The 12,640-nt window shown below is 43.0% G+C and overlaps 2 protein-coding genes across 2 annotated transcripts in view; both read left to right on the top strand.

Moving 5' to 3' along the window:
• The first annotated feature begins 5,662 nt into the window (after nucleotides 1-5,662).
• RNF186 (ring finger protein 186) lies at nucleotides 5,663-6,532 on the top strand. The gene has a single exon (XM_006031496.1). The coding sequence runs from the start codon at nucleotides 5,663-5,665 to the stop codon at nucleotides 6,530-6,532; it is 870 nt and encodes a 289-aa protein (XP_006031558.1).
• A 5,391-nt stretch (nucleotides 6,533-11,923) lies between these two features.
• TMCO4 (transmembrane and coiled-coil domains 4) overlaps nucleotides 11,924-12,640 on the top strand; it is a 67,851-nt gene continuing 67,134 nt past the window's right edge. The window contains exon 1 of the mRNA XM_006031483.2: nucleotides 11,924-12,083. The gene's annotated coding sequence lies outside the window, so the exon portion shown is untranslated. The remainder of the gene's footprint in view (nucleotides 12,084-12,640) is intronic.

Raw genomic sequence — 12,640 nt, 5'->3', positions numbered from 1 at the left:
ATTGTTGGCTCTGGGCAATTTTTGTTTTAATGTTAAACTCTACCGCATGCATTCATTTGGAAGGGCTCTCAAAGAGACTTGCTTCCCAGCAAACTACTTTGTTTTCATGCTGTGGTCCTATCCCTGTTAAGCTTCCCTATAAAGATCTCCTTTCCATCCCACTGTCTCAGCTACCTGTTATTCTTCCCCTCCTAGACTACCTAAGCAGCACCCCATTCTCCTACCCAAGTGTCAAGTTGTACTTTTCCCCTTCTCTACCAACACTGTCATTTGCCTGGGTCTCTATAAGTTTTCCTACTTTGAGGGCTACAGATAGGTAGGGCTACCTCTGAAAATGTTACCCTTGCAGGAAAGCTGAAGAAGAGGGTGCATCAGTAAGAGCCTTGATAATAAAAGATGAGAGGCTGCATTTAACTGTTAGCCATTTGCTTGCGATCATTTCCAGGGAAACAGATCATTTCCATAAGCGTCATCCGTGTGCAAAAACCTTCTCCCATAATGAGGAACTGAGCAAGAATCCCAAAGGTCACGGTGGATGGCTGTCTTTTGTTTCCCCAGAAAGATATCACTCCAGGAAGCCACCTCCTCTAGGAAGGGGGTTTGATAAAAAAGGCTTTCTGCAGTTTGACATCAAACTCTCCACAGGTTACCTTGAACCGTACAGTCATTCAAACCACAGAGCAGAGAATGTATCAATCTTTCTTTATGGTGTGCCCAGAGCTTTTATAATCCATGTTAAGAACTGTGGGCGATAAAGGTACAATTTTGATAGACAGTCTTCCCTACCATGCTGCGCCATTCTCAGCAGAATTCCCCAGGAAGCATTTATGGCTGCTGTGCAGCCTTTAGTGCTGCACGCAGGGAGATGAGAAAAACACAAGAACAGAACAGGCGGCTGAATCTGTCTGAGTCCAGTCCCCAAAATGCGTTGGCTGGGGAGGCCACAAAAAATATTGCTATTTTTTCTGTTTAGTTCTGGAGGGACTTTCTTTCATATCAAGCACTTCAGCTGCATCTCTTTTCATACTTGCTTGCTTCCCCCTTCTTTTCTAGCTCTTTCTCCTCCTTCCTCTGTATTTGGCCCATTAACTACTCTTCTTCTCTGCAAATAATCCTCTGCTTAACTCCATGTTCTCCGTGGGACCCGGTTGAAGTCAAAGGAACGATTGTTTTCAGTGGCATGAAGGTCAGATCCCCAGATATCTGACTGATTCTTCTGTCCCCTTCTTTCTCCTTTCTGCTTTGTTTCTTTTCCCCTTTTTGCTTTTTCTATCTCAGGAATAATTAAATGGCAGGCTTAGTGTTTCTGATTCCTTTATGCTTTTCATAGTTGAAAATGAATTGACCATTTTCTTATCCAGTAGACAGACTTTCTAACACTGCACTTTAGTTCTTAATCCCTCTGACTCCTAATCCTGGACACCAAGCATTATATTGCAAAGACATAGGATAGGAATCTGTCGAATAGCCCCATTATAGTACAGATTATATTAAGGCTACTGCAGGGTTTGATGTTGTTATGTATAATAGTGCACACTATTGAGAATAGTGATATGGGATTTGAAAGCATAATCCTTTGGCCCCTCAGTGGCCACTACTCGCTAGACCACTACCGTTACCAATAGCTCTGCCTTAAACAAGGCTATGTGGCCTGTTTAGGGTGCAACATTTTAGGCTGGTGCCAAAGAAGGATTGGTAGTTCATGACCTGTATTCCAGGCTTCCTCCTATGGTAGCAAAATGGTATTGATATGGTCTTTGGGTTATAAAAGGTGGGAAGAGCTGTAGACAGAGAGCATGTGTGTGTCTCCCCACCTGCATGTATGTAGAAGTATAGAGGTATAATATATAAAGGAGGGCCCTTCATCTATCATCTGCTTGCTATCCCAACCAAGCGTGATCAGAAACTCTTCTGCTGCCTTCAAACCTGGAGGCAACCGATTCAAACAGCATCTGGCTGCCCACAACTTGTGCAAGTCAGTGCTGTTCCCAAATTAATAATTCAGTCATTCCATCTATTTATTACCCTTGAACTCTGTACTTTATTTATTGCCTTGTTTTCATATTAGAACTATGTGGACTTTAGCAGTTGTCTGATATTTTCTGGACTGATGCCTTCCAACTGAGTCTGCACCTGATTGATTTCTGGTTCTCTTTGTCTAACAGAAGTTGGAGTTGTCTGATGGACCCTAAGAAAATACTCAGGAAGTTGGGAAGAGCCAATTGAAGTGGGGGGATTAAGAATTCCCTTGAAATGAGCTAGCATTTGCACCACAAAAGTGCAGTCTTCTATTCCCAGCGCAGTGCAGGAATAGCAGCAAGATAAGGTTGCCACTTGTGATGTGTCTTTATGGATTTTCAGCTCCTATTTAGCAGGTCAAAGAAATGTTTGTGAATATCTGTTACAAGGTCACGTCTAATAGGAGTCTGACAGCTTGTGGCCTTATTTCTGTTCTGATTTATATCATCAGCACTCTTTTCTTCCCTGTCAGTATAACAAACTCCTGGGCTTTTATAGCCCAGTCATAATAACAAACAAGACGAGGTGCTCTTTGGGATCTGGCACATTGGAATTAATACATTAGGCATAGCCATGAGCCAGGGGTAGCACTGCACCCCTGATGGAAGCATTGCTCCTCAGAGACATCCCTTCTGAATCGTAATGTCCTCCCTGCTTCTGTCTTGTTCCAGGAAGTTGTAACTTGCTGCTGGTCTGTGTCATCAGTGAAGTATGAAGCCCCTCTTCCATCTCAGCTGTAATAGTTGATGTGCTTGGGAAGTAAAACCAATGCTTCACGCTTCCAGTCCACTGCCAGCTAGTTAGTCCTGGAGTGGGGAGTTAGTGGACATGCTGTGCCTACTTGTACACCAGGAGTCAGGATGTAGCCCTTCGGAGAGCTTAAGGAGTCTTGTACCTCCCCTGCCCATACCTGGAGCCTGCACCAGAATGGAGGTGTGGAGCAAGGAGAACTCACTAGTTTTTCTGTTTTAGAGTGTATTCAGTGGAAAAGGAATATTAGTGAATCAGAAACAGGCACCCACTTACTATAGCATTAATTAATTTACCCAAGGTTTTATAGGAAAGGTGGGTTTTTGCCACCAAGATATATAGGCACTACATAGCACTGGAAAGCTGAGGGAACAGTATAGTAAATCACACACTGCCAAAAGCTAACAAATGATAAGAGAAGAGTACTTGGCATGCTGGATTTGCTTGGGAGGAAGGCTTTTGGGTAGGGTTTCTTTTTTTCCCAGCATGTGTTTCAAAACAGGACATGGATGGGCAACCCATCCCACTTCAGAGTTTCTGTTTTTTAAATAATCACAGCTCTGGGCTTTCACTTCATTTCTTTGTTTCTCCCTGCAAACTCAACTGGGAACAGTGAGCTAAAAGATAATCCAAGTTTGGCAGGCTGCTTGCCTCTGGATGACCTTGATGTATTAAAATGTCCCAGTGGTGGGATATAGTTTCTTTTCTGTAGCACTTTTCTGTCCCCAGTTCCTGGCAGATGTCGGGAGTCTGGTGTTTTTCACTGTGGCTCAGAGGACTTATTTCCTCTGTTCTCTGAGACCATGCAGATTCAGAAACCAGCTCTACAACAAAATCGCTCCTCCAACTCAATGGAGTTGCTCCTGGCTTACACAGGTGGAGAAACAAGCCTCTACTTTTACGTGCAAATGAGAATTACTGAACCCTTTGACCACAGAAGCAGAGAAGGATCCCCCCTGATGCAATTCTGTAGCCTACCAGCTTACAGGAAAACTCCTTCTACTCTTCCCCAGCAAAGGACACCAACCTCAATTCACCCTCACTCGCCTGCCTTGGCTTCCTGCCAGAAACTGTCTTACCCCATTCCAGTTTCAGTTGCTCCTCTTTGCTCCCTAGAGCTTCTCTGTAGGAGGGAGGTGTTGGAACACAGTAGCTGGGGCAGTCAGAAGATTTGGGTGCACATAAGGATACAGGCTCTGTACAGTGCGTTTTCTATATGTAATTCTGACCTCATTTGGTCTCCCAGGGTTACTGAACCTTCCCTTCCTTCCTCACTTTTTCCCAGCTTCTTCCTGAGTTTTCTGTATTTTACCAAAAGCATGCAGAAAGAATTTCAGAGGAAGAATGTTTCAGTTCAAGGGATTTATGTATGGGGAGAGCTGCATCAATAGCCCAAGAGAAGGATATACTTGTGAGTACATGAGCTGTTTCTGCTGACCCCCAAGAAAGAGGGAGGATGGTCTCTTGGTTAAGACAAGGAGTCAGTTAGTGGGCTTATTTCCAAGCTATGCTAGACTCCTTGTATGACCCTAGGTCAGTCATTTCATCTCCCTGTGCATTGTTTTCCCCACCTGTAAAAAGGAGAACTTCAAAAGATTTCCTTGCCTCCCGTGGATAGTACCAGGAAAATTGTTAAATATTAGAGAGGTGTTCCAGGTTTAGACTGATGGAGCCCATATAAATAGATAGGAAATCAACTTTGAGTATTTTTCACTGTGGCTCAGTAATGAATCTCATTCTTTATGGTGAGCTATAGTTGTACACAGAGTATGGGCATCTGAACCAGTTACCCAAGTTAATCCAGGGTAGGAATTTACAGTGCACCAGCTACTTCAACCGCAACTGCTGGTGTGCCAGCTGTTACCTCACCAAAAATGAAAGATAACCTTCATTGAGGGCTTAGCTATCAGGGATCGGCTTTCCCTTACCATAGGATAAGAACATATATATGGGCAGTTATCACAGAACAGCTAACACACTGCAGATTTCACTCCCTTCCTTTATCACAGGGTAACTTGTTCATGTATTCGTGTCCTGAGTTTTTCATTAGGTGAGCAACGTCAAAGCAGCAGCAGTCTCTTCCCAGAGAGCTCACAGTTGGCTATGATGCACTGCTGTGCAAATGCAATTGTTTTCATAAGTGGAGGGAGGGGATTCTGCCTTGTAGCTTTATGAACACACAGAGGGTGAAAAAGATACTTTGCCTCTGATGACATATGTCCTAACCATAACACTTTTCAGTTGTATGATAGCGTTCATCTGAGGGCCTCAGAGACCTTTAGAGAGGTATGTTTAATAGGTGGTCTTTACCTCGATTTTGCAGATGGAGAAACTAAGGTATAGAGAAGCCAAGCAACTTGCTATGGCCACACAGCCTGTTACTGTAAGAGGTGGAATTAGCACCTAATTCTCTTGACTTCCAATCTCAGGCTTTGTCCTCAAAACCTCCATGTCTGTTGTCACTAACAATGCCATCAGTCAACACAAAAATCCTTCATCTCCATCTTGTTCCAGCACAGTCATATTTGGGGATTAGCTGAAGCTGTCCTCAAACTATGTGCTAACATTGTGATAATGATAGTGCTGTTATCCCAGTCTGACTACCAGAGCTGGACTTGTAGTTTCAATTTGCTAAGGCCATAAGAGCTGCTTCTGGGATGGATTGCTCACTGATGTTATCGAGCATTATAAACTATCTTAGTTGTTAAAGATCTGTGTTAATCAGTAACTTGTCTCCGAAAAACGTCATTACTGTCACAGAGTACAATGTGCTTAAGTCAACTGTCGCCAATCAATCACATCTGTAACAGGAATAAAGCACCATATAAAAGGAACCGGAGAATCAGCAAACTCTTTAACTGAGCAAAGCAAAATTGCATCCAGATCTCTCTCCATGGAGGGACCAACTGACAAGCTACACTTTGAAACTGAATCAAACTCTCTTGGACCCATGCTTGCAGAAGTGGGCAAACTGGCGCCCACTGAAGAACACGCTGCTGAAATGGAAGGAGTAGGATCCTTTTCACCGTCAGACACAAAACTGGACAGTACACATGCCACTGAATCACCAGTAGCAGAGATGGACTGTCCGGGCTCTATTAAACCTCCAGCCACAGCAATGGATACTCCGGACACCTCTAAATTCTTAGTGTCAAATGCAGACTATCAGCGTTCATCCAAAGCATCGATTGCAGACATGGACTGTCTAATCTGCTGCAATAGGTACAATATTTACCGGGTACCCAAGCTCCTGGCTTGCCAGCATGCCTTCTGTGCAGTATGCCTCAAGCTCATTGTTAGGAGTGAGGACAGCACCTGGATAATTACTTGCCCTCTGTGCCGAAAAGTCACGGTGGTATTTGGAGGGCTTATCTGCACCCTCCATGATAAAGAAGACATTCTAAGTCATTTGGAAAGCCCTGATACGAACACTGAGATGCAGCTCTCTCCCAAAGAGTTGGACAACACCAACGGGACCCAGTCTAGCCATGGCGCTCTCCAAGCCGATGAACGTATTGCTAGTAGCAACAGATTGGCTATCCAGAGACTTGTGCTGCTTTTGCTGCTTGTGGTGATCCTTATTATAATCGTTCTTCCCTTTATGTATGGTGGGCTGGTGAAATGGGTCCTCTGCTTTGTGCTTATTTTAGGGCTGATCATGTGTTTGATTCTTTGCTGTAACCCTAGCTTCAGCTGCAGCTGCAACAGAGATTCACTCTCTTTGTGCCACAAGAAAGAGAGCCACATCACTTCTATTGCCTGAAAGGACTGGCATATGCAGTGGACTGGTATTAGCTGCAGCTGTCCAAATGGAAAATGTTGGGCAGCCATAAGAAAATAGAAACTTTGGGAACCATTGCTCCTGTAGTAAATTCCAAACCCCTGGCTAAAGTTTTGTACTTCAGGAAGGGGTAACAAATAACAACATCACAGTATTGCTTAATGTTATTATCTGTATATTTGTATTTAATATTTTTATATGTGAGGAAAAAAAGAGTAAAGCTTTTCCTTAAGATTTATACCCAAGTGCTGGTTTTGTTGTATTGCTCTGTGTTTGTTCAAGTTCACATTGCTTTTTGACCAATAATTCAGAATGTTTATTACCTGCAATATTAGCCAGCTGGCATCCTGGGCAAACCTAGCCAACGTCTGCCACTGTGTTTGTTGAGCCTCTCCTTAGCTTGTGCATATTGTTTGCCTTAGTACAAAGCCCAAACCAGCCAGAAACACTATGCTTGTGATGCACAAGCTGAGCCTGGTTTTTAACTAAACACATCTGTTAGGTACAATTTCTGCGTCTGGGGTAGAGAAGGTGATTTCATCTGCCTGCCGTTTTACTCTTTGGTCATCTTCTGAGAAAGGTTCCAAATAGTGGCTTTTGTGAGCTGGATGTCTAACCAGATTGAAACCAACATTTTTTCATATAACTCACCAAAGAGCAATCAACCACAAAGGAATTGGGCTGGATTGGAACTGTTGTTTTCGAGCTGAAAGGATCTGCTGCTTGTTAAAAAAGTTGAAACCCCTCAACATGCAATCTTCTCAAAAGACGTGGTTACAACATAAGAGGCTCCTTCTAGTTCATGAACAATCCTGTGTTCTTTAACAACTGATTTACTCACTTGAACAATAACCACAATATGGAGTTCTCTCTCTGGTTATTCTCACGCATTGCCTCTTTACCTTTTCTGTGTTCTTGCCCCCTTCACAGGAAGCCTAGAATATGACATTTCTCCCTGAGCTATCCACAGTTAGCTACACAGGGATAAAAGTGTAGCTAACTGTGGATAATCAGTGGGACTTGTTAATCACTAAAAAATACCTCGTGGTATTTCTTTGTGCAATATGCCCATTAAAGTGTAATAACATTAATTGCTCTTTGACTTTTGTGTCTCATTGAGTTTTACACTGACGTTAGCTGTCAAAACATTTCAGAGCTCCCCTACTGACAGGAACTGTAGCTGATAAAGCACTTGAAGGAAACAGTGAACTAGAATCGGTGATTAAAGCTGAGAGGACTTGCTTGGTCTGGAGTTAATGATAAGTGTTCTGATAAAAAAATATAGCCCAGCTAAAACTATTGATCAGTATGAATTTGAGGAAACTAAATATTTCACTAACCAGTTGTGTTTTCTTTCGAACAACTGCTACTGATTTCAGCAGGCTTTTCATCAGACCCATGGTTAAATATTTGTATTTGTTCAAGTCAAAATACTGATAAGAACTGAAACTTAAGTTGATGAACATAGACAGTCTTGCTCTCTTGAGTAGATATTGACCTTGTAAAGGCTGCATTCTTGCAAGGACTATTCTTAGGGTTAAGAAACAAATCATCATTTTTACTCAGGATATAAAGTCTTTACAAAATACAAGCTCCCAATATTGTATATAGCAGGGCAATTTGCCTGTTCTCACAGAAGTTAGCCATAGAATTTTTCATACCTATGAATTTGGTGGTCGTGAACAGCAATATCCTATTTAAAATCCTGGAAGGGTGAGAAGATCCCACTAAGACGAATGTCTGCCTCATCTAATGGGAAGGATCACAGAGCCAGGAGTCACCTAAACATGGGGAACAAGAAATGAGAAAACAAGAATAGGAGTACAGGGTTTCAAATGAAGTTTGGGACACTGAAAAGAAAACTCTAGGCAGCACCTACTCTCTGTGAAAGAGTATGTAGACTCATGGGACACCACCCAGAGGAACTATGCATGGGATCATGAGTGAGCCCTAGAGTCACATAGATCTTCTTGTAGAGCTTCCTCTTCCTGGACAAGTGCATGGCCATGTTGGCTGGTGCCAGAAAGAGGGACTACCACCTGCAGAACTAGAGGTGGACAAGTGTCAGGGCCTCCCTCTCACCACAGAAAGGACAGGTGTGGGCAGCTGTGGATCATGCCAGACATGTACCATCAGGTAATCTCTCCCAGGGAAATAAAGTCTGGCTTACCAGACTTCCCTTGCCTTCACAAGGCTGATAGAGTATCCAGCAATGTGGTGTTAGGACAGCATGTAATAAAGGTGAGGAAATGTACTGTATGGGCTACAAGCACACAGACATGGTCTACCTGCACAGTTCAGAGATGGACTGGATACTTGGATAGATATATTTTAGCCTACTCAGAGGAGTGCACTGAGAGTGATGGGAGACTGAATGGTATCTAGCTCATAATCATAAAGAATGACATTCTGGATCAATCTATAGAACGTGTTCATAGGCAATGACAATGCAACCTTTCCTACCGCTGGCCCGTCAGTCCACTTCAAGTCTGACTCTGGAGTAAGGAAGTAGTTTGGTTACAATATCTCTCCAGTCCTTGAAAAGACTGCCAAATAAGCCTGTTGAAAGCCCACTGAAATCAATGGGAGTCTTTCCACTAATTTCAATGAGAGTTGTAGTGGGTCCTAGAAATTAGACTCATTTTATAACAGCTGATGATTTCCATTTAACAGAGAGATAAGCCCCAATATGAAAATGAACCTTTGCAACAGTGAGTAAGTTTATAGGGAATATATAGAATAATTTAATCTCTTCACACTATATATGATAAAGGGATTCTCCTGCATATGTTTTATCAATTCTTGTCCTTCCAGGAAAAGTTCAGCTCTTCCTAATTAGAATGCCTAAGAACTTCTTGCTTGTCCCATCTATATGGCTTCTGAATTAGCATAGTGATTAGGCGACAGACTTTAGCCTGAGAGACAGAGAGGTTGTTAATGAGAGAAGCATTGAGGTGGTAATAATAAGGTGTAAATTACATACAGAATAAATATCTTCTAACTGATTTATGAAGCTAGGAACCCATCAAAAGGGTCTAAGGATATAGTAAGACTTGACAGTGATGTATAAGTAATTTGTGTAAGCCACAGAATTGCGAGCCTATGAATTCAAATTCCTCCTGCTCCTATCCCCACCATCAGTTCTCTACCTCCACCCCTTGATCTCTTCACTTTCACTCATCTCTCTTCTTTTCCTTCTCTCCTCTTTCTTACATCTTCTCCCTCCTACCCCTCTTTCCATTCCTCTCTACAGCTACTACCTTACTTCTTTCTCCACTCTTCATTCCTTCCCCATCTGCTCTATTCTTAACTACTTCTGGAGGCTGGAGCATCCTCAGTCACTGCAGCATCTGTTCTTCAAATCTCACCAGATGAAATCAAACACTGCAAACGCCTTTGGGCTAGATCTTTCGATGGTAAATCCACAAAATGCCATTCATTTCAGTTAAAGGTTTGGCACTTTGTTCTAATGAATTGATTAAGACAACTGGTTTAATTCCTAGGAATGATCAATGAGTTTCCTCTCTGGATTTGGATATTTCACAGTGCAGTCCTTTCTCTGTTGTAATAAATCATGCTGTTGCTTTCATGTTCAGTCTCAGTAACTATCCATTTCACACCCACTAACTTTCATCTACAACAATTGGATCTGGGATCTCTATTGCTAAAGCAGTAGTAATGGTACAAAAATATTTCCCTCTCTAGACTGCAGTGGTCTGGTTCGTACGAACAGTGATTGCTGGCTTTCACAGATTGCATTTGTACCTGACCAAAGCCATCGGCGCAGGACTTACTGTAGGATAACACAACATGACATCTTCTGTAACCATCTAAAACCAGACCTCTCAAGCACAGCTGAATATAGGAGCTTTGTTTTCTTGATAGAACTTCATGCACACCATAACTATGTGGATTTTCTTTTATTACAACACAGCCACATTTTAACATTTATATTGTTATAACATTCCTATATATAACATCAGATAAAACTCAGTCACAACAATCCTTCCAGCCGACTGAGAGAGCTCTTGCTTGCTCATACCATAGCTTTAGCATCATGCGCAACTATAAATCAAATGAAACAAATAAGTTGCAGAAAGAAATGTGTTTTCCCCCCTGCTCTCAAATTTTCTACAAACAGATCTTTAAGTTCTAAAATGTATTTACTGATTTCTTCAAGGAATATTTCTTGAGCTACAGATGATACCCAGTTTATTGTGCTCATCTGCAACTTGCAGTTTGTGTCATATTGGGTAATTACATAAACCAGAGTCATTCACGTGCTTTCTGTTAGTTGACTGGATGAGTTGGATAACTACCCAACGTGGCACAAACTGTGAATTTTAAAATCTAACATAAATATCACTTCTAAGGAATATCTGACCATTCAGGCTTAAAATCCTTTTGCTCCCTATAGCTGTACAAGTAAAGCTCAAGTGCTCTGATGTTAGCAAGAAAGATTCATGGCAAGATCATTTATCTGACTGATCAAAATTGCCTTTTGAAATGATCACGTTTGAAGCATGAAGACAGTTACACAATCTGGACTGCTTGGTAGGGTGGGCCCATTTAGGCAACACGAGTTTTAGCAAAGCCAAATATAAAGTGACAGATCTAGAAACAAGGACAGCAGGTCCCATAGAAGATAAGGAAGTCTGTACTGGAGTGTGCTATAAGGGACTTGCAGGTGTGGTAAACAGAGATGTGGGGCAGAAAATATTCCAAAACAGAAAATTTTCCAGTGCTTTATTTTTCCATGGCAAATTGTCCATTTCTAAATATCCGTTGTTTAATAAAATTCATTAGTTACAGTGAATGGATGCCCATACAATATTAGGGAAGCTTAGCAGTTTCAAAGTTGCAATGAATGCTTTTCAGGGGATTATCCCTAGGAATTGTGCCAGAGAGTACGTGCATGTTTGATTGATTTGTAAACAGGAGGGTAAATACACTCACATAATAACCCAAACCCAAAATCAAGTTAGGAATTCACCTAATTGGCTGTGCAGGTCCAATAAAACTATAACATGATATCGTTATACAATCAAAACTATAACATTATATAGTTTTAGTTAGTTATCGTTCTCAAGCACTAACTTTATAGTTTGCTATGGTTATAGGTACGAGTTCTCAAGCACTAACTCTATTACTCTTATTGTATAGCTGGAGAGTCCTTTTTGCAGTGGCAGTGTTCAGGCGCCCGGTCTAAACGTGTCGTGCCATGCACCTGTACATTGCACAGTAGACATGAGGTGTAGCGGGGGCACCATGCAGGCATGACAGCTCATTATTGCGCGGGATTTAGGCTCCTTAAAATCTGTGAAGGGAGCGCCCGGCTCCTTGCGAAGCACCCGCGGGGAGCGAGCGAGCGAGCCAGCGTGCTGCCCTGCTGCCCCTACGCTCTTGGCGCAGCCCCCGCACTGCCCCGCACTGCATCTCGCGTTCGGGCATAGCTCTCCGTACGGACTTTGCGCAACTCGGGCCTGGTCGGCGCCTCGGAGCCTCGCGCTGCGTTGAGCGGGCGGCGGGCACGGTAGGACGGGGAGGCTTGGGCCGGGGGGAGGATGAGGCGCGGTCCCAGCAGCCACGAGGTCTCCTCCTCCTCCTCCGGGTGTGCAGGGGCGGGAGAAGCGCCGGGTGTCGGGTCCCTCCTCCCTGCACCCCCGCGCGGGGCGGTTTATGCATCGTTGTCACGCTGACCCTCCAGCGAAGCGTTTGCCGAACGGCCCTTCGTCGTTATATCGCTACGAATCGCACGTAGGCCTCTGGAATAAGCGGTTTAATTTCTGGAATAAGAGATTTAACTTTAATTAGATTTAATGTCGGGCGATTGGCTCCCGGCGGCCGCGTCCTCGGGCGAAACGTCGTCACTCGGAACCAATTTTCCCCTAGGAAACAATGTTATATATGGGGGGTCGGTTCCTGAGCCAAGCCCGGTACCCTATTTTCACCAAAAATAACCCAAAATTGTGTACTCCATCAATTATAGATGAGTAGTATAGCTACATTGATGTATTTATATTGTAAATAGCAGTCATATTGATTTGGAAGGACTTCTTTGAGGTGACTTTGGACCTTTTGAAGGACTCT

The sequence above is a fragment of the Alligator sinensis genome, unplaced genomic scaffold, assembly GCF_000455745.1.
Source record: "Alligator sinensis unplaced genomic scaffold, ASM45574v1 scaffold1719_1, whole genome shotgun sequence".
NCBI lineage: Eukaryota > Metazoa > Chordata > Crocodylia > Alligatoridae > Alligator > Alligator sinensis.
This window is presented reverse-complemented; position numbering and strand designations above follow the sequence as displayed.

Coding starts and splice junctions, on each gene's coding strand:
- RNF186 (XM_006031496.1), top strand. CDS start 5,663: ATGGAGGGACCAACTGACAAGCTACACTTTGAAACTGAATCAAACTCT.